Source organism: Sesamum indicum, linkage group LG1 (genome assembly GCF_000512975.1).
Source record: "Sesamum indicum cultivar Zhongzhi No. 13 linkage group LG1, S_indicum_v1.0, whole genome shotgun sequence".
Classification (NCBI taxonomy): domain Eukaryota; kingdom Viridiplantae; phylum Streptophyta; class Magnoliopsida; order Lamiales; family Pedaliaceae; genus Sesamum; species Sesamum indicum.
This window is the reverse complement of record NC_026145.1, coordinates 662,595-686,989: the sequence shown is the minus strand read 5'-3', so window position 1 is coordinate 686,989 and position 24,395 is coordinate 662,595. Positions and strand designations below refer to the sequence as shown.

The 24,395-nt window shown below is 33.9% G+C and overlaps 6 protein-coding genes across 6 annotated transcripts in view; 2 read left to right on the top strand and 4 right to left on the bottom strand.

Annotated features, from left to right (window-relative positions):
* Positions 1 to 2,090, bottom strand: part of LOC110011254 — a 6,898-nt gene extending 4,808 nt beyond the window's left edge. Inside the window, exons 1-3 of the mRNA XM_020692293.1 lie at positions 1,769 to 2,090; positions 920 to 1,074; positions 1 to 46 (exon numbers count right to left, since the gene is read on the bottom strand). The exon at positions 1 to 46 is cut by the window's left edge and continues 233 nt beyond it. Of these exons, the coding sequence (XP_020547952.1) occupies positions 1 to 46; positions 920 to 1,074; positions 1,769 to 2,063 (496 nt within the window). The 5' untranslated portion in view covers positions 2,064 to 2,090. The remainder of the gene's footprint in view (positions 47 to 919; positions 1,075 to 1,768) is intronic.
* On the bottom strand, positions 2,993 to 4,532 carry LOC105158743 (aspartic proteinase CDR1-like). The gene has a single exon (XM_011075621.2). The coding sequence runs from the start codon at positions 4,452 to 4,454 to the stop codon at positions 3,111 to 3,113; it is 1,344 nt and encodes a 447-aa protein (XP_011073923.1). The 5' UTR covers positions 4,455 to 4,532; the 3' UTR covers positions 2,993 to 3,110.
* LOC105158662 lies at positions 7,628 to 9,350 on the bottom strand. Its single transcript, XM_011075523.2, has one exon. It carries the CDS (start codon positions 9,100 to 9,102, stop codon positions 8,305 to 8,307), a length of 798 nt encoding a protein of 265 aa, XP_011073825.1. The 5' UTR covers positions 9,103 to 9,350; the 3' UTR covers positions 7,628 to 8,304.
* On the top strand, positions 13,123 to 14,921 carry LOC105158577. The gene has a single exon (XM_011075411.2). The coding sequence runs from the start codon at positions 13,301 to 13,303 to the stop codon at positions 14,765 to 14,767; it is 1,467 nt and encodes a 488-aa protein (XP_011073713.1). The 5' UTR covers positions 13,123 to 13,300; the 3' UTR covers positions 14,768 to 14,921.
* Positions 15,267 to 19,557, bottom strand: LOC105158488 (protein NUCLEAR FUSION DEFECTIVE 4-like). The gene is given in 4 exon segments (XM_020692787.1): positions 15,267 to 15,809; positions 15,980 to 16,290; positions 16,292 to 16,690; positions 19,094 to 19,557. Coding segments are annotated over 4 exon segments (1,491 nt in total). The 5' UTR covers positions 19,403 to 19,557; the 3' UTR covers positions 15,267 to 15,337.
* The window catches only part of LOC105158401 (pentatricopeptide repeat-containing protein At4g19440, chloroplastic), a gene marked incomplete in the record, with an annotated part of 4,005 nt that continues 3,855 nt past the window's right edge, over positions 24,246 to 24,395 (top strand). The window contains 1 exon segment of the mRNA XM_020693754.1: positions 24,246 to 24,395.

Genomic DNA, 24,395 nt, shown 5'->3' with positions numbered 1-24,395 from the left:
AAATCGAGGAGTAAATATATATATGTACAGGGAGATTAGTAAAATTCTGAGTCATCATTTGAGGCACATTAAGAACACTGAAGAAACAGAACAAGTTTATGTGGTCAAATAATCTAAGGGCAGAGTATATTGCTATCTCAACATTTTCTATTCACCTGTTCAGTTCAAATTGTGTTATGCAACATTAGATGCCAGCTATCAAAATCCATTCATCTATATTAGCAAATAATCAAAAAGGTTGGATGCTGCAGAACAGATTAAATAATGCAAACAAACTTTTGAAATCACCATGCAATTGAGTACTTTCTCTAGGCTTTGTTTGCTCCTTTTTCTCCATATGCTCAGGCGTAAGCACCAAGCTATATTTGGATGTTGCACGCTTCATACAAGATTTTTTCAGATTCCATTGATTTCTCATGTTTATTAATCACAATTGATCAGTGATATAGGAATTCAGATTGTCAAATTTGCTTCTCCGAAAATTATCAGCCATATGTAAGAAGTTATATTTAATTATGTTGTTTTGTTTTTGCCTTACTGTAATATCAACACACACATCCTCCGAAAATGGAGTTTAGTCCCAACTAGTGATTGAAGAAGTATTCGCCCAGGTCACATCATAATTGTCAAAATTCCCAATGTCAACCAGAAAAATCCATGATCATGTAAGAAAGTTCTACAGATTGTTGACAAAAGATAAATAAAACTGTGCAATTCAGAGAAGTTTGTTTTACAGCCACAAATCATACTTCCAATTGAGATGTTTTTCTTTTAGTAAGAATGTTTACCCTATGTGGCCATTCAAAGGCCCAGTTAAAGCAAAGGAAATAGAAGAAAAGTGAAGTATCCTGGCGAAACTGAATAATAGACAATGCATGGCCAATTCAATAAATCTGAAATGGAAGTATGTAGAACGCACCCGAACCCATATGGGAGGCAGTGAACCTTCCAGAGCAACTATTCTTAAGGGAACTGTCAATGCATATGTTTTAGATTTCCAGCGTTCAAATGCTGCTTTCATATCCTCATCTCCCATATTCTCCAAATTTTCAGATTCCCCCCCATTATCAGTATCTGTAAACAGAAAAGTGGATCAGAAAACCACATACAAGAAAAAGAAAGCTCTCCTTAAACTTTTCAATCACATATTTGAATTAGTCACCGTCACAAACACCCCGTTCATAATCCTCCCATGTGACCGAAAGGGTCAAAACCTTATCACTCAGAGGAAGTGAGCAGTAAATTTTCACTTTTTTTTTTTTTGGAAAGTAAATTTTCACCTAGTATGACATTTCAATAGATGACCTCAATTCCATTAGTTTAGAATGTCAAAAACCATACGGGCTACAACAGTGTAAATTAGTGTACTTCAAGTACTTTATGCTGATGCACATAGTAAATTATATAAGTACTCTTACATAAGCAAGAGGCTAATACCTAAATTATATATGTAGGCACTATTGCAAGATTTGTGAAAGAGGAAAATTCACTGCAGAAACAATGATATGTGAATTCAACAGACGAGGCACGTATCAATCAATCCACTGGATAGAATCTCCGATTCTTCCTTATGCAAACAGTAAGCCGAAATTGATGTCCAAAAATGCTTAAACTCACCAAAGCAACTAAGGCACAAGCAATGCAGCATAAAGTACAACCATCCAACTAACTACAGAATTTCCACTCAAAACCAAACCCTTACGCAGGCTGCGACTAGCAAGCAAGAACAACATAATACTATGAAGCAAGTTAGGGGAAGCAAACAAACCGAGAGTTTCCTGCGCGTGTGCTAAGGATGAGGGAGACGCAGGACGAATGCGGGCCGAAGCTGGGGGAGGAAAGGCCCAAAGGCTGCTCAGGCCGAGACCTATAAGAACCACCGAGGAAACAGAGAGCTGCCGGAAAAAGTCTCCCGCCGACGAGCATCGGTTATTGTTGAATGTGGCGGTGAGTTGAATTGAGAGGCGTCGCGGTGGATAGCGAGGAGTCCGGATCCAGGTACGAGTCGGGTTCAGGTCGGAACATATGGGGCCGGGTAGCGAAGGGAGAGATAGTACCGGCATTTTGGTGGGTGGGGGAAGAGAGAAGGGCAAGCGGGTGAGTGTCTTGTATATATAATTTGTGTTAATTATATTTAAATTTCGTCTCTAAATATAAAATTATATTTTTAACAAAAATTAAATTATACTTACAACATTTTTATAAATTTGTCGTTTATACCTATTAGGATTTGGATGAAAAATAATAATGGTAGCACGTTCACACCTAAAGTTTTTATTTCATTTTTACTCCTAATTTAATATTATCATATAATAATTTTGTATTTATAAAAATAAAATAAAATAATACCAATCTATATATCTATACTGTGTTATTAAGTGAGAGCACTTCTTTGATGTCTCTCTCTTTTTTGGTATGTTATTTTAATATTTCAGCAGATTTTTTTTTTTTTTATCAACCTCTATTTTTTCATTTCTCTCAACTTTCAGCAGTTTTTTTTCTTTTTTATCAACCTCTATTTTTTCATTTCTCTCAACTTCCATTTTTTTTCCTCCACTCTTCTCCCTTTTCAATATTTTTATTTATTTAACTAAAATATATAATAATTATATCTTAATATTTTAAATTAATTATAGATAAATTTTGGTCGTGTGTATATTATGTTTATAAACATATAAGTACGTGAATACACATAAAAATATTAAAGGGACACGATTAAAATTTTATATAATTCGTTTTGTAGATATTAATATTTTTCGTACAAAACACTAAGAAAAAAATCAGGTAAACAGATGAGTTTTAGAGTGTAATTTATAAAATTTTTTAGAAAAGAATATAATTTTATATTTTTTAAGAGGTCTAATTAATCCTATAATTTGTATAAGATATTTTGTATAACTCTTTAAATAATTAAAATATTGTTTTAAAGAAAATATGATAAAGAGATTAAATAACATAAAAATTAAATTATTGGACGAAATAATGAGGCCATCACTGTATACCATAAAAAAAATTCTTAAGAAATTTACAAGAAATTGAGCATTGAGAATTCAAAGAAAAATTAGAACCCAGATTCAAAGTTTATTAATATGAGAAAGGCTGTGGAGGGATCAGTGGGCCTTGGAGCAATCAGTAGGCAGGAAATTCACCTCCTGCTTCACAAGATCATACCCTATCTTATAGTTCATCTGGTGCAAATTCCCAAAGATTGCCAGATCTTGTGATGGCACCAGCGTCAAACACACAACCCCTTTCTCCACCTCCACGAATGTGCTCCCTTCTGTCAACACCAAATCCGCACCCGTGAAGTGGGCTACTATGGGTGGAGACTTCAACTCCCCATCACTCGGCAGTTCATAGCACAAGTTGAACACGCCTTGCGGGTCCGTCGCGCGTTTTCCCTCGATGCTTCTCTCCAGGGTTGATTCCAGTTCTTGGTAAAGATCTGATGGGAGGAACGTCAGCGTCGTGCCTGAGTCTATGATGATGTTGCCCTCATCCGCCACTGCTGCCTTGGAGTTGGATGTTTTGTACCGCAGCCTCTCCCTCCCGACGCTCACGCCCTCCAGTGTCAGGAAGTAGAAGGTGTCGGGTGATTTCTTGACCAGGGGTGTTGAGACGACTCCACGTCCCCCGACGATGGCGTTGCTGCCGAAGCTTATCGTGCTGGAAATATTGGAGTCGAGAAACGTCAGGCAGTAAGAGAATTTGCCGCCGATGGACGTGTCGAGTTGGTTGATTATGGAGAGAGAGCCACCGCCGAGGCCGATGATTCCCGAACCTGTTGCGCTGAAGGTCCCGTCGTTTTCGTGGCCACAGCCGAAGACGACTTTAGGGAATGAGACGTTTTCCCCGGAAGAAGAACCGAATGTGAAGGTTTCGACAGCTAGGTCGCCAATGCTGTAGGATCTGTCCCCATAGGCGACCTGGTACTGGCAGGCATTCCTACTATCACAAGAAGCGCTTCCAACAGCACTGCATTGGTCGGATTGGCATGAAACTCTTCTATAAGTCTTGGTTTTTCTCGGATTAAAGAGCGGGATGTTTTGCTTGTAGCACTGAGTACATGGCAGGCATTGCGTCCATGTCAAATCACTACCCGTATCAGCAATCCCGAATTGTTCCACCGGTGGAGTTCCAATTTGAACTTTCAACAGGTACTCCCCACCAATAGGAGTGAGTGTACCCTGAAAGGATTCTGGAGACTTTGAGGCTGAAGTCAGCCTAAGAGAAGACTTACGTGAAAAAGAACGATTGAACGCGCTTCTCAAACGCTCAAAATGCGAATGAGAATGGTTGTAGGCCGGCGACAGGGGGGAATCCCGATGGATCAGGTCGATGGTGATGCCACCGTTCTTGGTCGCTTGAATCAAGGGTATCAAGAAAACACTAGCAAAGCAAGAAAGGAGAAGAGGGAACAAGAAGAGAGACAAGGGTTTGTAATAGAAAGCCATGATGCGATATATATGTCCTCAATGCTTGCTAGTGTACTGGTGTTAGAGACGGGGAGACTTTGTGATGAAGAATTTGTAAGAATTCTTACAAGATTTATAGGCCAAGAATAGGGTTTGAGAAAATATGGAAAGTCGGAGGGATTAATGTTTTCTTTTCCCATTGTTTGAATTCAATTAATTGGTTCATTACATTTGAATTTTCCACAGCAAAAAGAAACGGAAATCTACATAAAACCCTTCAAATTTTTTAGTGCAAGAAATCATAGTATACGGATACAGTTGACTGATGATTGGTTAATCTCATTGACATAGGAAAAAATATGTCTTTGATTCATGCAATCTAAGATGATTTGATTGCATATTACGACAATGATTTCCTCAGCTTTGTCATATAGAAACATGCACTGAATTCTTAAACGTTACAGACACAACATACACAAACACGAAATTAATGATTGCTATATTAGATATTGATTCAGTGAATAGGACTATGGTAAGTATTTCTTACATTTGGTAATCTAGTTATATTAGTGAAACCATGGAAATTACCTGGAAGTTTTAAGGTTGTGGTCTGTAATAGTTATGATAATTGGTTTAAATATGTTAATAGTGTAAAATCAAAGATATGCATCAAATCCCTTTACTGGATTCTTCGAACTTTCTAATTAATAGTTAATTATCTACATAATTTTTTGGGGTATTTTCATCACAAGTTTTTCTTAAAAAAAAAAATTGAAAATTGTTAGGGTTTTGGTGATTTGAAATGAATTTGGTGGATCATAACAAGACCAATATCTATACTTTGAATAAAATGTAATTTCTTTTTTAGGTTTATTTTGTAAATTTTGAACATTAATTACACCCATAATTTTTTTATTTTTAACAATGAATCAGGTTTATCATATTAGATTTAGCGTTGACTGTTGGATAAACATATATAGAAGTCTCAAAATAGCATATTATGTTTTTCATAATTATAATGGCACATGCAATATTATGTAATTTCAATTTAAGGATTTAATAATATAAAAGAAAAATATTAAAATTGATGTTTTCAAAACCTGTTACTTTCGATTTAATATACTAGTCGCGTGTGAGCATATAAAAAAGAATCACAGTGTAACATACACGGAAAAAAAAATTATGAAAAGATACATATAGTGTGAGGTGAGGAGAAAGAAAAAAATCGACGAGAAGAAATAAATGTTGGGTAAGGTGGGACATAAAAAAAAATTGTAATTGTGGGTCTATTAAAATATAAAGTTTGGGAGGAAAAAAATATGGAAAATATAAGAGGGAAACATATATATAGCAGATTGAGAGAAAAAAAAAATTGTAAGGGATAATTATGCTCATCTCCCCTAAAATTTGATGTAATTACACATAGACCTCCTGTGAGTTGAAAAATTATATTTAGAAGCCTTGAAGCTTGCTTCTGTTTAACAAATAAGTCCCTAAATCAGTCAAATGTAATTAATTTGCTAAAAAAATTAGAAAAAATAATTATATTTACCTCCAATTGACTTACTACTGATTTATTGCAGGTCAATAAATCTTTTTATAATCAAACTACCTTATTATATCTTCACATGTTAATGCATAGGATGAGGTATATCTTCATAGTTATAAATATAGTTTAGTAAAAAAAAATTATTTGACCTACAATAAGTCAATTGAAGGTAAATATCAATTATTTATTTAGTTTTTTTTGTTAATATCAATAAATTCAGTCAATTTTGAATATCGAACAGATTTAAATATTATACGAAAGCAAACCTCAGGGTCGTTAGATGTAAATTTTTAAATTATAGAAGATTTTGTGTAATTACATCAAACTTTAGGGGAGAAAGTGTAATTATCCAAAATTATAATTATAAAATTATTAAAAAATATTAAAATTACTATTATCAATATTTAAGAGAAAAAAATAAATCAAATAGTAAATTTGGATATTTAAAATTTGGTACAACAAAGAATGTTCTTTTAATAGTACTAGCATTTGTGGCACGTCGTTCGTGCATATAAATAATCTTTCATGCTTTAAGATGTACGATAAATAAGAGCAAATGTATAAATCTATACATTATATTAAGAAAAAAAGAAAGAAAGTAAACAAAACTATTTTATCTGTTGACGTAAAATTTTGAAAGTTGTAATCAGTTATTTTCTTAGTTGAAGGGCATTTTCAACTTCACAAAAAATTGGTACAATTGTGTTATTAACTATCATTTGTGAGTGTGAAGGACTTTTTTTTTTTATATTAGTATAGAAATATTTTATCCTTTAAAATATATTATAAATAAGAGTAAAATATATAAATCAATGCATTACATTTTAAAAAGAAAGAAATCAAAGAAAACTAATTTATTAGTTAATGTAAAAATTGAATAAGTTAGTTTTTATATCAGTTGAAGGATATTTTTTGATTCACATAAAATAGACGAGGTAACTGCAGTATGTAAATATAAAAAAGTATTTTCTTTTTATATTAGTATAAATATAAATACTTGGGTTGTTATAAACCCACAAGCTTGATGAATCACCTAGCCCAACCCACAACTCTTACTACCCAATCCAACTAATAAACGGGTTGGGCTGGGTTCGTCTTCTACTCAAGGCCATGAGCCCAACAACCATCTCTCTTGCTAACAAATCTTCTATCACATTTTAGTATTATATAAATATCACGTTAACACATGTATTGTATTGTATGCATTATCACTCATTAATTAACATATAAGTTACTTAATATTTTAATTTAAAAAATTGATACGTGTCAATCATATATTAGTCTGACATTAACGTACTAACACCTACAAAAATATTCAGATCCTTGTGTAAGTCTTAGTTTATGATATTTTGCTAAGTTCTCAGAAGCCATAGTGTCTCATGTTGTCACAGTATCTAATGTAGTTTCCTATCTAATCACACCCTACCATGTCTGTAAAGCAAACTCCAACATAAATCAACACTATCAAACCCCAAAGGCAACAATCAGAAAGAGGAAAGGGAAAACAGAAGGCCCATATGCAAAAACAGAAGCAATTAACATGATGCAGATCAGATTGGCAACTGGGCATTTCCAAGGTCCATCGTCAAGATGACATCTCTTACACTGCTGTAAAGAATTTTACCTTAAAGTTTCAGTACAAGTACTAATACGGAAGGCAAAGCCCTTTAGTACAAGGAAGTACTAAAATTCTCCTCCCAAGTTTCTCAGTCCATCATTGCGTTCACAAGATGAATTGCAAGTAATATAAGGAAGATGATTTGCAATACTGAATGAAACATAAAAGGACTTGTGAAGTAATTTAGCTTCTTTTGAATGTTTCGGCATGGAATAAAACCGGCTGAGTAAAGAACCAACAAGCAATCCAAACACTCGAGTAACAAACCAACAAGCAATCCAAACACTCTCAATGATCGTTTACTATGGTGCCGTCCTAATTAGGCCAGCCTTCCATCCTACATTCCTAGATACAACAGCAAACACCTTGATTTCAAAGTTCCCATAATGTCTAGCAAGGTAGATAGAAAAGCACAATTGAAGAGGGCCACCAACCAAGCAAGTATATCCTACAACATCCAACAATCCATAAGCATCAACAAATTCAATCAAATTCGAATCTCAGACTCATCTATTTTCCTCAAGAAGGCAGAAGAAAGGTATATTTCACTCATTTCTTTTCAAGTGTTTCACATGTAGACAACTCTTATACTATACTGTTCATATCTCCTGTATGTATAAATTATAACTGATCCCCTCAAATCAGACCAGAACACCATAGCAAAGAGATAAAACATCAGAGAAAATTTGAACTATATCATATATGGTAAGAAAGAAAACAGATTAGGGAAATTTAGCATTCTCATCATCACTTAGCTCATCTTCAATGCTTGAAACATCCATCCTTGCAGAAGCATGCTTAGCCCACTTCACAATTTTCTCAGCCTCCCTAGAGATTCTCTCCTCCTCCTCCATAGCCTTTTTTATCATCTTTCTCTGACTATGCACTGAAAAATTACTCAAGTCAGATAGAAGCTCATCATGCTTCCCCCAATCAAGCCCCAAATCCAAACCCCTGTTTTCTTTATTCTTCTTCCTTGACACCTTCTTGGGAGAACACAAGAAGCAACCAGTCTTCGCAGGTGGAGAAACAGACCTACTGGAAAATTCATCCCAAGGAGAGGAAGAATGTGATTTTCTTCCCTTCTTCTGCATTTTCTCTCGTGGGTTCTTCTTGGCAGGTGAAACACTCCCATCATCAGACGATTTAGAAGGTGACAAACAAACTTTCTCTACTGGGCTTTTCTTCAAACACGTAGAAGACACCTTTTCACTTCTTTCCCCATTCTTCTCTTCAACGGAATCAGAACTTTTCGCTTCGTTTACAGAGTCAATTTTCTTGAACTCTGTAGGATGTGAAAGACTGAAGCTTTTCGTAGACAGCGAAGTGGGCTTCGCCGTGGATGATGGGAACGACTTGAGCCTCTGGAAGCGAGTTTCAAGGTGAGAAGGCAGGCCAGAATCCGTGAAACCAGCGCAGTTAATGGCGGCCACCTGCTCAAGCACAGTCGACTCCATAGCCTGAGACAAGAGCTCTTCCACTGCCTTCTCACCATCGCTATCGGAGAAGAAATCATCCATTTTCAGACACAGTTCAATTTACAACAACTTCTCTTTGATGTTTTCAAGAATTTTTTTCAGTGATGATGCAGAAGTAGTCGCCTGAGCAGTCCCAACGGCTAACTCATGAATGTGGCATTAGTCATCACACTGTCAAATGTGTGGGCCCTTTGATTGCGCTCCAGCTCTTCCAATCTTGTGTTGCTATTTGGTCCCTGAAAATTGATTTAGTATCAATTTGACCCCTACTTTTCTTTTTTTGGCCTTCTCTTTTATGGTTCAATCGTTATAATTTTATATTTTTATTTTAATTACATATAAATAATTTTTGCATTTGATGTTCTTTAATGCCCATGTGATATTACTAGAATAAACATAATTTTTTATTATAAAATAATTGTCATGATTGAAATAAAAATTAGTATCGAATACTATAATTGCAAATATTGCCATGACTACAGTTTAAAAATTATAATAAATTAATATTATTCATCACAGTCCAAAAATATTAATAGAAAAAATTTTGATCAAGGTTAATAAATATTTTTCATGATTTTATCTATAGCTAAAATATTTGTTATGATTTTTAACTGTAGTTAATATTATGACCTCAATTACATAAACAACAGCTAATAATCATCGCATAATCATGATTAATTGGTGTTTGTCATGCTCTTTCACTTTTAACCATAGATTACCAATTACCGAAAGTAGTATTTCTTTTAGTGAATCACGGTTAAAAAAACACGACATTAGTCGTTGTTTTTACAAAACAATTAGTTATAATTCTTAATTATGAAAAATATTAATTAATCATAGTTAAATATTAAATTTTTCCGCATTGATTTTGTTTCGTCTTTAATACTATATTTGTGATAATATTAAAGCATAATAATTTATAACGTAAGAATAGTCCAACTTTTTATAGTGTGTAATTTTATTTTATTTTTTGATTTTGGGCCTAATTAAAGCCATTTATATCTGACTCTTGAAAAAGAAATGATGAGTGAAGGTATTTTTTTTTAAAAAATTACCAATAGTTACGTTTGTCCGACAACTAGTCTATCTCGTTAGTCTCGATTAGATTTTCATCCATTTTATGGTGAAATAATCAACATGCCTTTGTGGATTATGAAATAATGGGAAAAAAAAATTTTGGTCCATTAACTTTGTCCGCGATTAATTTTAGTACACTAACTTTCGTTGTTATCACATTTTGATCAATAATTTACAGAAATGGATCAATTAAGCACGGTGGCGAATGAAATTGGATTTTTTGCCGGAAAATAGCATGTGCACGGCACATGCTCTTTAATTTGGGAATTTTTAGTCCCATGTGGTACTATAGTGTTACATGACACTTGAGGTGGCAATTTTTTGAGGGAAAAATGTTAGTTTTCCCTCCCAAAGCCAATTACCAACTAATAAATAGGGAAAAATAATCTCCATTGAGGGATGGGTTTCTCATCATCACCATTTTAGTAGCAACAATTTTAGATTTCACACAATAATAGAGTGAATAGTAAAAGAGGGGAGAGATATTAAGGCTGAAGAATTTGGGGAGTTCTGCTTTTGAATAATTTGACAAGATGTACACGTCATTGTCTATGTGAAAATACATATGGCTATACTGGCTGCTTTTTTACCATGGCCTTGCCAAGTCAGCAATTTCTGGTGGAAATATTTAAATTAGCCGAAAAATTGGCAATAAAGTCCTAATTTGTATTTAATTGACCCATTTCTGTAAATTATTGGTTAAAATGTGATAACAATGAAAGTTAGTATACTAAAATTAATCGCGGACAAAGTTAATGGACCAAAATTTTTTTTTTCCTGAAATAATTTATACTTATTTTCTTAAAAATTTGCCTAGATTCTTTTATGGACTAGAAGGGCAAGAAAGAAATTTCGCCTCGTCAACTTTTTTTTTTATTAAAAAACAAAAACAGTAAGGATAAAATGGCCATTTTCACGTCCCGATTCAAGAATTACATCATTTCATCAAATATTACGAGTTATTGCGAGAAATATTTGTAAGAATATTAAGTTTGAGGACACGTTACTATCATTTCATAATGGAAAAAGCAAACAATAGCTCCAAAAAATAAGTAAAAAAAGCAATACACAAATGAACATGTAACAGTTTCTTTCTATCATACAAATGTTATTAATGAGGTGAAATCTAACAGAAACATACACATCATCTTTTCATTAAAGTCAGGACAACATCATATTTATTATCAAATCTATACCATACAATCTAAAAGGAACTATGTTTTATTTTCATCAGTTCTTTCTCCAGGAAAAAACAAATCAAAGCCCACAAAAAGGAGAAAATAACAAAAGAAATAATAAATTTGGTTTATTTTCTTGCATGGATGATGAGTCGCCGACTTCTCCACGACCAAGCTGTTATCCGTGGCGATGTTGTAAGAAGAAGGGATGCGACCAGAGTTGTAGAGAAAGTTGTAAGTTTTTGAGAAATAATGCCTACTATGGAGATTATGGAATGGAGGAAAATATTTATGGAGAAAAAGGGGGTTTTCTTGTAAAGGAGGATGATAAATTGATGAAGGAAAAAGGCATGAAAGAGCAAGAGAAAGGGAGTGGTAAGTTGATGAAGAAAAACGGTTTCAACTTTGCCTTCAAGGGAGGGAAGTGATGAGTATTATTGTAAATTTTGATTCAGATCGAGTTTGGTTCAATTTAAATTAATTATATGAGAAGTGTAATGTATATTTATGGAATTATTAATGAAATTTTAACTTTAACCACTAAATTAAAACATTATTAGTATATATCCTAATCTTTTCGGTACAACTTGTGATTTCCATAATTTCATCGCTCTTCGGTACTAGAAACAAATTAATCACGTAACAAATTTATAATTCTTATTTTTATTTAGAAAACTACTTTCATCCGATATTCACTTAATTTAAAAATCTTATATAAAATGTAATTCTAATTAAAATTAAATTAAACCCGTGTATGGCACGAGCCACACGACTCTTCTACGTATATATATATAGCATAACGAAGTTTGACCAATTTAGATCAATTATGACCGACTACTATTGTTCGATGTTTTTGAATTTTTTGATTATTAAGAAATATTTTCACTAATTAGAAAATCTCATTTATTTTAAATTAATAATTTAATTTGTATTTATCTACACAATATTTTAATTATCAAGAAAAAATCTTATTGGTTAGAAACATCATTTATTTTGAATATATTTAATATTTATTTTGTATTTATCCAAAATGTTATCTCATATATTATAACTCATTTTATTTGTATTATCTTAAAAAATTACCTAATAATAATTTAGATATATTGGTATTATATATTGGATGAGCAAATGCAAAATGCTGAAAACATGGCGAAAAAGGTGTTAGATTGGTCAAAATTGCACATTCAAAAGCGTGTGATTTGAGTTTGAGGAGTTGTGAAGTAAAGGTGGTGGAGGTGGAGCTGTACCGAATTAAATTCTATGAACAAAAAATGTGTATTAAGAAATATTAATTTGGTTAAGTGCAGCAGAGCCCATGACGTCTTTTTCACACTTACTCTCTCTCCCATTCATAAAAGTACACTTTTTAGGTATAAAATTAATACTGCAAACTCTTAATCTAAATTGCACTTCAATTTTGTAATTATTTTGGTGTTAGGAGTTGGACTACTCTAATTTCATCAATTCAGATTCATCAAACCCATCTTTTTTTTTTTTGGTTTGGTGTTTAATTATATAATCTAAATATAAGGGGCGAAAAAGAAAGAAATTTCATTTATTTGAGAGATTAGAAAATACTAATCCAAATCTCAGTTTGGTGAGAATCAATTTTATGAGTAAATTACAACGGGTTCTCTTGAGTTTCGTCATAATTATAACGATTTATTATTATTTGAAAAATCACATGTGTGTGTATATATATATAGAGAGAGAGAGAGAGAGAGAGAGGGAGAGAGAAGAGTTAGGCAAGTCAAAATGGTGTGAAGGCTTAAAAAAATCACATTTTAGTGGTGAGATGGGGCAAGAGAAATACATAGACTAAAAGGCATCCATGTTCCAGCCAGAAAGAAACTTGCACTTTCCTTCATTACATGCCTAACTTCCCCAACAAAAAGGCCTTTTTCCACTTTCCTTAAACTTTTCAACTCATTCATGAATAGAATTAGAACCAAAACCAACCACTTTTGTACCCCAAACATCAAGAGATGGCCTCCAACAACAAGCCCAAGAAACCACTACTCCATCTCCACTCCAATCTCTCCATCACCCTATTCTTCATTGTTGTCTTCACCATTCCCGCCTTACTTCTCCTCCACACTCCTTCTAACTACATCTGCACAAACCTCATCTCTTCCAATGACAAGTTCACATGGTCCGGCGATCTCCGCTACGCCGAGTTTTCCTGGAACAAGCTCAAATTCGATGGTGACAACCCTCCACCGACTTCTCTCAAGATCGCCGTCTTCTCAAGGAAATGGCCCACTAGCTCAACTCCCGGTGGTATGGAACGGCACGCGCATACGCTCCACATGGCTCTAGCACGTCGTGGCCATCGAGTACACGTCTTCACTTCTCCCCCTGCCAATGAGATCGTTCCAATCGCACAGCAGACTGAACAAAGTTCACCCTCGTATCCCGTAGTGCATTGGCACGAGGGTGAACCGGACAAATGGCGGTACAACAAGGCATGGGAACAGTTCCAGGAAGAGAACCGGGACGACCCCTTTGATGTGATCCACTCAGAGAGCGTGGCGCTGCCGTTTTGGCTGGCGAAGGGAGTTCCCAACCTAGCCGTTTCGTGGCATGGGATAGCACTTGAGAGCGTGCAGTCGAGCATCTACCAAGACTTGACTCGGAAGCCTAATGAACTGATGTCCCCTGCATTCAACAATAGTTTACAAGTTATGATCCCCAAAGTTCTGAATGAGATCAGATTCTTCTCACACTATGCACACCATGTAGCCATAAGTGACAGTTGCGGTGAAATGCTAAGAGATGTGTACCAAATCCCAACCAAGAGAGTTCATGTTATAGTTAATGGTGTCAATGAGGAGGACTTCGTCCAAGACTTGGGATTGGGGCAAGAGTTCAGATCCAAGATTGGTGTCCCGGAGAATGCTAGCCTAGTTCTCGGTGTTGCAGGGAGACTAGTGAAAGATAAAGGCCACCCGCTACTCTATGAGGCCTTCTCCAAGCTCATAACCAAGCACCCTCATGTCTACTTGATCGTGGCCGGCTCTGGGCCGTGGATGCATAGATACAAAGAGTTGGGGCCTCAAGTCATAGTCTTGGGATCGATGAATCCCCTAGAGTTACGGGCTTTTTATAACGCAATTGACATTTTTGTTAATCCAACTCTTAGGCCACAAGGGCTTGATCTCACTCTGATGGAGGCAATGATGACTGGGAAGCCTGTTATGGCATCAAGATTTCCTAGCATTAAGGGGACTATTGTGGTTGATGATGAATTCGGGTTCATGTTTTCACCTAACACCGAATCGTTGCACGAGGCGTTAGAGTTGGTGGTGGCAGAAGGGGCGAAGAGGCTGTCACAGAGAGGAAGGGCGTGCAGGGAATATGCAGCTTCTATGTTTACAGCCCGGAAAATGGCACTAGCTTATGAAAGATTGTTTCTTTGTATCAAGAATCAGTCATTTTGTATGTACCCTTAGACACATCAATTTCTTTTTTTTTTTCCCCTGTTGGGGGATTCAAACTTTTCTTACAGTAAGATTGTTATTAATTTAAGGATACAATACAAATAACTATTCCTACATCGACCAGAACTCCGAAATAATTTTCAAATATACTCTGTGGATTTGATTTTGTCTAAGCTGAGTGGTAGTGTAAGATGAATGATGTAGATTAGATCCTTCAATTATATCTTAGATTTTCTTGCAAGTTGAGTTCAGAAAGTCAAACCTTTTAAAATCTCAAACTTAATCCCTCCTGTTTTAGATTCTACTTATTATTTAGCTGCATTCTGTGGTCTCCGTTGGTTGTCCCAATGAACCTTCAAATAACACTATCTCAAGAAAGCTATTAGCTGGCGGCTTAATTTACGCTGCCTAATTATACATAAGTCGTGTATATGTAAAATAAAATATAAAATGAGCGCCAATTTGGAATCGAGGATGCAGAATGATCATATTTAACTTTGTTGGAAATGAATTAAGAGTGTTAAGTAGAGGCAAACTTTATATGATCACTTTTGATCTATCTGTAATGATATTCACTATTCACTAATACAACATTGTCGATGTTCGACTTTGTTCGAATCTGTGATAAGCAGGCCTAGTTCTTATGAACAACAGCACACTAGATGCTAGCCCCAGAAGAGAAATGCATCCCCACCACACAAATGTCCAGAAATAGCATTTCCTTCCCATGCACACCACTGAATTAGCCAGAAGGCCTACACCTGAAACCGCGTTGGAATCATAAACCAATGCAGCTAGGAATCCGTAAATGAGGGATCCAATGGGGATGTTTGTGATGAGAATGTTATGGTTTACACCAGCACTCTCAGGTCCGAAGAGCTCAGATGTTATTGAAACGGCAGCAGCAAATATGAACCCGGAGCTGAGTCCAATGAGTGCAGTTCCAGCTTGGATTGCTAATGGGTTACCTCCGAATGCCACAAGAACAAAGAAGGCGATTGGTGTAGGCAGGAGAGCAATCGTAAGCCATCCTGTCCTGGCAAAATAGACTTTTCTGCAAATATGTATACATCTCTCAGTAATAACAAACAGCATATATTAGTCACAAGTCATAACAACTCCAAATTTTGCTAATGTTGGAATCTTGTTATCTAGATTCAAGTTTTCCGTTTTTATGTCACAGAATTGGATATGTGTAATTAAACTTTAATGAGTTTTACTTACGCTCGAATGAAGTCTGGAGCAGCGGAAAGCAGGCGACCGAAGAAGGAGAAGGCAGAATATACAGTGATGAGCTTTGAGTTCATTAAACTATGTCCAAGTGATTGAGCTATCTGCCCTATATTATTACTGTACACAAGACCAATAGTGCCTCCAGAGAAATATGCAAGATAGTACAGCCAAAAGTCCAAACTGTGGCCGAGCATTTTTGCTGTATGCTCTTGCCCAAGCATCACTAGCCGGTCCTTTTCAATCACAGTTGCACAAGAACAACGTTTATCAGCACCATGAGGAGACCCTTCAATGTTAGAAGAGTTGAAGAAAAAAAGCCATTAATGCATTTGATGGATGGAGGAAAAGAAGATATAGGCCTGTGATAACAGCCAACAAGTTTAACTTAAGGAATGTAAATTGGTCGCGCTTAACGACATCAGGGTCGGGACCATCCACGGGAGGTTGACGAACGATGGGCACTAGTGCTGCGATTGATGTGAAGAGTGGAACTAAAGCATTGAGGAGAAGATAGACGGCGGACGTTGAAAGGTTAAGTGAATTCGCAGCAAGGTTGTATAAGGCTGCACTTACACCATTGAAGCTCACTGTGAGAGAAAGAGCAAGTGGCCTATTAGATGGGAAATTCTTTATGCAGAGAACAAAGCAAACTGTATTGAACCAGCAGATGCTGCATCCAGCTAACAAGCAGAGTAAAAATACCTGCAACATAAAGTTGACATAGTGATGTCACCATAATCACTAATGTTATCATATTTGCATAAACAGCAAACTCAACAACATGATGCATGGTTTAATTTCTTGTTAATCCAACAGAGAGAAGCATTGCAGTTAGACCTGTGAGTCTTAATAAACAACCGGAGACATACTTTTTTCTTGATATCATATTTTACTTCATATGTGAAGAAAAAAACTAAAATAGATATCTGCTCAAACTGTCGGTTCAATTTGATATGAGCAATGTGTTTGATAGGAGCCTACCACAGATAATATATTTCTCAAAAAACCTACCATAATATAGTTTTCAAAATAACAAAGTAACAGTGAGCTATAATAAAGTGAAACATAATGCAACCAAAGTGTCCAGAAGAAGAAATGTGTGTGAACAATGTTCAAATTCATTCAATCTAAATTTGACCAACAGGCCAAACAAACAAAAAAAAAAAAAAGAGAAAGTGGCCGTCGAGCAATAAAGAAAAAGGGAAAATTGCACGTTTGGTACCACAAAATAAATTAGAAACATGCTTTTAATAATAAGGGTCGATTACACTCATACTCCGTTTCAAAATGCAAAATTACAATTTCTGCCAAAAAGCTCCCAAACTTATACTTACACCACCACCAAAAATTCACTGGTTACTCCTGACCTACTATTGTTAGGACTTGAATGAAAAATGTTGAAGTTAGCAAAAAATTTATATAAATTTCCATTTTTGCCTTTCATTTAACATTCCCATTCAATAATTTTATACTTATAAGGGGGAAAGTGTAATGATGTTACCCCTTTACAAGTATAAAAACATATGCGAGATCAGAATAGGGGTGAAATTGAAAATTCATGTAATTATTTTTGTTAACACCAATATTTTTCATTCAAACCCTAATGAAAGGGAGTCATGTGTAAATAGAGATTTTTTTTAGGGGGTGTAAGTATAACTTCAAAATTTTTTTGTTCGAAAGTATAATTCTCTATTTTTAAAAGGAGTGCAGTATAATTAACCTTAATAACAAAATGAAAAGTCTACATAGGTTTTGGATAGCGTTAAAATGGAAAAGGAGCAGTCAAATTAAGGAGGCCCAAACTGTCAAGACAATTAGATGAGGTATAGGTGAATAGTTGTTCCTGGGATGGGTAGACAGATCACTTGGAGGACATAGTCCCACATATTCTGCTTCAAGTACAAATATATTTTCACGGCTACAATTTCCTCACACTAAATGCACCTTTCCCTAGTCCCTATTCTTTGTAATTGTAAATTTGTAACAGTGTAGTAGGAATTTGGGTCCATTCGCAGCCCCAAAGTATCAGATAAGGTCACAGGATTTGTTGCATTATATCGTTGACTTAAAAGGGAAATACCATATTCTGTCCAAAAATAAGATTACAAAAATTTATTCAACCTATAGAATGCTAACTTGTATTTCAAACTATAGAATGCTGGCTTATATTCCGACAAGATCTAATTCAGTTAGCAAAGTTGAGACCTAAGATTATAAGTTCGAATTTCACTATATACATCAGATGTTGTTCTATTGTAATAGTAGGTGTATTTATCGATCAGGATATTATTATTCAAATTGTCATTGTTAAGTATTGATATTTAACAAAAAATAGTTATAATCGAGTTATTTTAATTAATAATACTTCCTCACTTCAAATCAAAACTAATCAAATATAAAGAAACTAAAATGCTATGCAAGAAATATTGTGAGGGATTTGAACCTAAAATCTCCAATTGGAATTGCACTTTATGATTCACTACGGCCAATAAAATTATAATAATGCTGGGGTCTCATGAACTTTAAAAACGTAAGTTTTAAAGATCAGTTTTAGGTTAAAACAATGTTACTAGAGATTTAAATTACACTCCTAGGAGTGCAATCTACATTATTTTCTTCGTCTTTTTGTATTATAATTAGAAGAGTTAAAGTGAAAAATATTAAAACTGAGAGTATCTGAAATAAATAGTGAGAATTACAAAGTTTAAAGTTGGAATATTGATTAAAAAATAAATAAAAAAATGGAAATACTGTGCTATAGTTTTTGTGTTGTTTACATACTACAGTGCTTAGACAAGTACCTTTCTATTTAGCTTTAAAAGGAAAACCTTTTTCTTTGAAGTTTGGTATGCGGAAGTTGCAAACACCCACTTGTAACTTTTATATAGCGACCTGATCAAAATTATTCTGAACAATGAATGTAAATGCAAACAAATTTCTGAAAACGAGACGTGCAATTTAACTACTTATGTGCATACGAAATCAAGTACTCAGAATTGGACGAAAACCAAAAGAGGAAGAACAAAAATTGAGCACGGCGTTTGCCTCGCATTTTGCAACGACCACCAAACGCACGTACCGAATTGACAGGGGAGAATAACTAACCACGAAATACGGCAAGGCAATCACGTTGCTAATCACGAGCCACTGCACGCCGTACCCAACCAATCCCATGACCGCTGCCGTGAACATCACCGCCCACAGCGGCAGCCACATGAGCGCCAGCCCCGACGACCCTCCCACCGCCTTGCCGAGGTCCGACGCTGTGGCGAGGTAGTTAAGCTGCACCTGAGACACACCGAGGACCGCCTTCATCTCCGATGAGTATGCCGAGAAGTCGAAATTCGTCCCCGTGAACGCCTGAATCCAAATCGTCGCCACTAGAATCATCCACTTCCGTGACTGCCCCGCCATTAGGAACGCCGGAAAACGCCACAGCACGACGGCGGTCTTAGACGTTGAGGCTCTCCAATCTCCACTGGGTTTAGTGGTGGTGGATGAATTCTTACGTGGAAGCTTTTATATACGCTAACATAAATTCCCACTCTATTAATGACAAAAAAACAGTGAGTGATGCTCAAAATCTTGTCTTTCTTAATTTGCTTTGGGTTTAAAAAATACATACAAATAAATATTTATCCATTTATTACTCAAAATAGGTAAAAATACTGATTTTAATTTTTTTATTTTAAACTATTTAAATTACATTAAAATTAATTTAAGTCAAATATTATAAGCAACTTCACACCAATTTTTGCAGTTTACTACTAAGATTATAGTTATTAAACTATTTTCGAAAAATTCTAGTTCGGATTCGGTTCGGTCAAACCCGAATCGGCAAGTACAATACATTTATTGTGCAGTTGGTGTATAGTTAAGGAAAAATGATCAATCACATAAATACACTTGTTATATGATTGATTTGATTCGGTCAAAAATGATCCGAACAAAATTTTTTATATTCCCTCTAATTCCAACTTTTATATGCAAATACTTTTAATTTTTATGACTGTTTAACTTACAGCTTTGACAAGTGTAGAATTATTGCAAGCGACTCTTTAATTCTTCCAATTGTTAACTTTTTGCGATAATTATATAATTACAGTCATATTTTAGTAAATTGAATAATCGAGTAATATATTAATTCGACGATGTATTAATATAAATAATATTTTATATACTTAATGAAACTCGAATCCATAATCATAAGTTGGATGATCTAACTTTAGGATTGACTATTGGGGTAGGACGTAGAGCAATAACAGAGGGTTGGGAGTGGGCCCCGGCGGACAATGGGAGTGAAAGGGCGGAGGGAGCTAACTGAGAGCGAGGCTTGTGATTGGGTGCGGATACGGCCCCTGCGGCCTGTGGGAGATGGCGCGCGTCTGCTACCAGTCTTTGCTTCCCATTCCCAATGCACCTACCTACTTTCATTTTCTTTTTCTTTTTCTTTTTTCCAAAAAATTGTCGTAGTGTCATATTGTCCTAGGAGAAAAAAAGAATCAAATTAAATATCATTAAAATGGGATGATTGCATCACTCTTTTATAAATTAATCTGTAATTATACGTAATTTTTTTATAATTTAATATTCATGATATTTATCTAATAAATAGATCATCCCATTTAAGTCAATATTCACCGAATTAATTGATATTAACAAAAACTTGATTTAATACTAACTTATTAGGTGAACAAACATTTTCTAATCGAACTATCTTTATAAAGGTGAATTACATAAATTCTTACGTGCATTAATGTGTGAAGAAGTATAATGATAGTTTAGTCAAAAAAAATTATTTGATATTGGGGCAAGTGGAGCTATATTTTTTTTTTTTGCTAGTAAATGTTAAAAGTATTAAATATAATTTTTTTAAATTATAAATAATTTATGTGTAATTACATCAAATTTTCAATATAACTGTGTGCGTGAACCAAGCTAATTAAAATCACATGCGTTAAATTCGTTAATAAAAACAGTACGCTAAACTGCAACCCACAGAATTTGTAGGTGTGATTTAATGGGAATCGTGTGATTCGGCTTTCTAGAAGTTGTATTAGTAGCGAAGGCCGTGGACGCGAATCATGGGGTGCCATCCATATGAAATCAATGGACAGAAACTGACAGATTTTGCGGCTGCAGACTAACCAAGTAGCAGGCTGAAACCGTGCACTACGTTTGCTTTTATTTTTAATTTGTTTTGATGTGTTTTGTGAAAATACAGAAAGAAAAATAAGTATATATGTTTGGATTTGTTTTTATTGATAATATAAAATAAGTATGGTATATTTGATAGTGTTTAGTGAGAGACAAAAATTATTGTTCATTGTCAAATCATACTTATTTAATATATATTTATATATATGTATGAGTATGAATATAATTTTTTTAGTTGTAGGGTCTATAATTAGTGTACACTTAATAAATGAGGCACCGTTTCAAAACACCACCAAAACTTCAAAAACAAATCGAAGCAAATATTTACCATGTTTTGGCCAATCTCTGAGATGGGCAAAGAATGAAACCAAATACTATGGTGGCTTTCCTCTTTTTGTCTCCACCAATATATAGAAAATAATTATGATGTGAGATAAAAAAAAATAACAATAATGTGAGGATATGAGAAATAAATAAATTTGTGAAAAAAAAACATAGATAATATAAGAAAAAAAATAAATTATAATCGCGAATTTATTCTAAATATTAGAGTTTGTGAGAAAAAGAAATATAAAGAAGTCAAGATGAATATTAGGTTTGGTCGGGTTAATCCACTTCAGCATCGGATTGAATTAGTAAAAAAATTAGATAGTTAATCCTAAGCCCGGCCTGGCCCGATCAATACTTGCGACCAATCCAACCCAGTGGCACAGGATCACCTGGTCCTGGATTGGGCTTGGGTGGGTTTGTTGGGTTTTTATTTTTTAATAATACTTGACATATAATTCTTATTTTATTATTCTAAATTGACTATTTTAATACTTTTTTTTCTTTTTTGTACTTTTGAAACTTTGTAAACTTTTCTTTATTTTTTTACTTTAATTTATTAATACTCTTTTTATTTTCAAAATTATTTTAAGTTATTTTTTAATTTATTATCATCTAAGTTTATTATTGTAAGCTTGTTCATCAAATTATTATTTAAATTCATTATATATTCTTAACTGTCATTTTTTTATATATAAATTTTTTGTGTGATTTAATTTATTATTTATTTTATAAGACAATTATAAATTCAAGTAATTATTTATAAGAAGACCACAATACCATAAAATAATAATAATAATAAAACAAGCACATCCAACCCTGATCTGAGCCACAGTTGGGCTGGTGGGGGTTGGGTTTGGATTTAAAAATGAACCAAATTTGGGCCCACTTATTGGACCAAAATTTCCCCAAAACCAGCCATGAACAATAGTGAATTGATCTTGGGTCGGGCTTTTTGAGTTGGTCCATATCAGTCCTGAGTCAACCAGCCCATTATGCACCTTGATGAAGGAGTGATGTGAGAGGGAAACGTAGAGTAGTAGGTTGAGAGAAAAAAATTATAATTATAAAGATTATTAAAAAATAATTAAAACTACTATTCTGGCTAATTTATTTGAAGGAAAAAAAATAAAAATTAAGAGTAAATTTAGATATTTAGAAGTTGGTACGATAATTTCTTTTAATAGTATAGATAACATGTTGCATGGATGTCCAATAATTAATATAGTGACAGAGTTTATTTATTTTATAATATCCAATTCATTAAATGTATTAATAATTCAAACTAATAAATACATTTAAATAAAACAAAGAAACAACAAATTAAATACTATAAAAAACACACATAGACTCCATTCGTGACACTCAAACTTACAACTTACTTGAGTGCTCTTAAAATCAAACATAAAAATGACACTCCATGACGGTGTCGATGTATAACTCATAGGGTAATTAAGTTCGATTATGCAAATAATTATTGATATTTATAAAATTATAAGTACACCTTCTTAAGAGGTGTCGATGTAATTTTTTCAAAAGTTGTTTCTATATAAATTACAATTACAACTTTAATATATGTAATTATAATTTTTTAGAAAATGAAAAGTATTTGTGTAATTAAATATTATATAAAGGGTTGCAAATGTAATTTACTTTAATTTGTATTTATAGCAATTATTGTCCCATCAAAAAATTATACCATACATCATTTTCACCTCAATTTAAAGCACTAGTTACATTTTTCAATATACTTTTCAAAAATTTGTCATTCTTAAACCTTCTCATAATTTACCAAAAATCATCCAAAAAATAATAATATAAATAAAACGTTTTCTTGATGAACATCTTCAATTAATTATTTTTCTTTTTAAAGAGTGATCAATTACATTATTCATCGTACTAACATGTTCAAATGCGTGTAAAATAAATAATAATAATAATAATTATTAAAATATATAAGACATATTTATGAAACATCCAAAACCTATGCTTAAAAAGTAAATCTACACCATCCTAAGCCTACTTTCAAATTAAATTCCAAGTTTCATATATTCCTAATTAATCGATAAATTTGAAATATTAATTGCATAGGCCGAATAATTATTTTTTTAATTTGTGGCCTAGTCCCATATTATGATGCCCACATATTCTTAAAAATTAAATCGTAGAATTATATAAAGTTTTTTCAAAAATTAATTATCATTTAAAAGATAAATTAATTAGATAAATAAAATATTAAAAATGTAAAAGAAATTACGAGAAAACATTGAAAAAAAGAGAAAAGAAAAGGGAATATGAAAATTGTGAAGAGAGACAAATGAGAAGTTGGAAAAAATAAATATGGAGAATGTGAGAGAGAAAAAATTAATCGTACTACAGTTTATTAAAATTATGAAAGTTTGTGAGGGTAAAAAATATAAAGAACATGAGAGAAAAATGGAGTTGTGGGTCGAGAGAAAAAAATATAATTATAAAGTATTAAAATTATTATTATGGGCATTTTTTTTAAAAGTAAAATAAATAAAAGGGTAAAATGGGATGATAAAAAATTGATACGAGCAATGAGTTTTTTATTTTTATAATAGTATAAATGCATTATATGATGAGTTTTAATATCCGGTTCTGGACTCGGTTGATGCTTTGGAATTGTTAGCCTTTGTAACTTGACCCAATACGCGGCCCAGTTAGGATGAAAAAGCCCGGCCCAATTAGGAAGAAACTACCTCCTACTTTACCCCTGCTAAACCCTGATTCTTCCGTCTAAGCAGTTACAGAAAGGGTCTTTGGTTTTGGTTTTCGGACCTTAAAACCCAGACCCGTAGACCCGACAAGAAGTTCCTCTTTCTTTCTTCGTGGCCATTTCTGTTCCTCTCACCAAAAACTTCCCGAGTCTAATGGCCTCGCCGTCGCCACCACCCGCTCT

Coding starts and splice junctions, on each gene's coding strand:
- LOC105158577 (XM_011075411.2), top strand. CDS start 13,301: ATGGCCTCCAACAACAAGCCCAAGAAACCACTACTCCATCTCCACTCC.
- LOC105158743 (XM_011075621.2), bottom strand. CDS start 4,454: ATGGCTTTCTATTACAAACCCTTGTCTCTCTTCTTGTTCCCTCTTCTC.
- LOC105158662 (XM_011075523.2), bottom strand. CDS start 9,102: ATGGATGATTTCTTCTCCGATAGCGATGGTGAGAAGGCAGTGGAAGAG.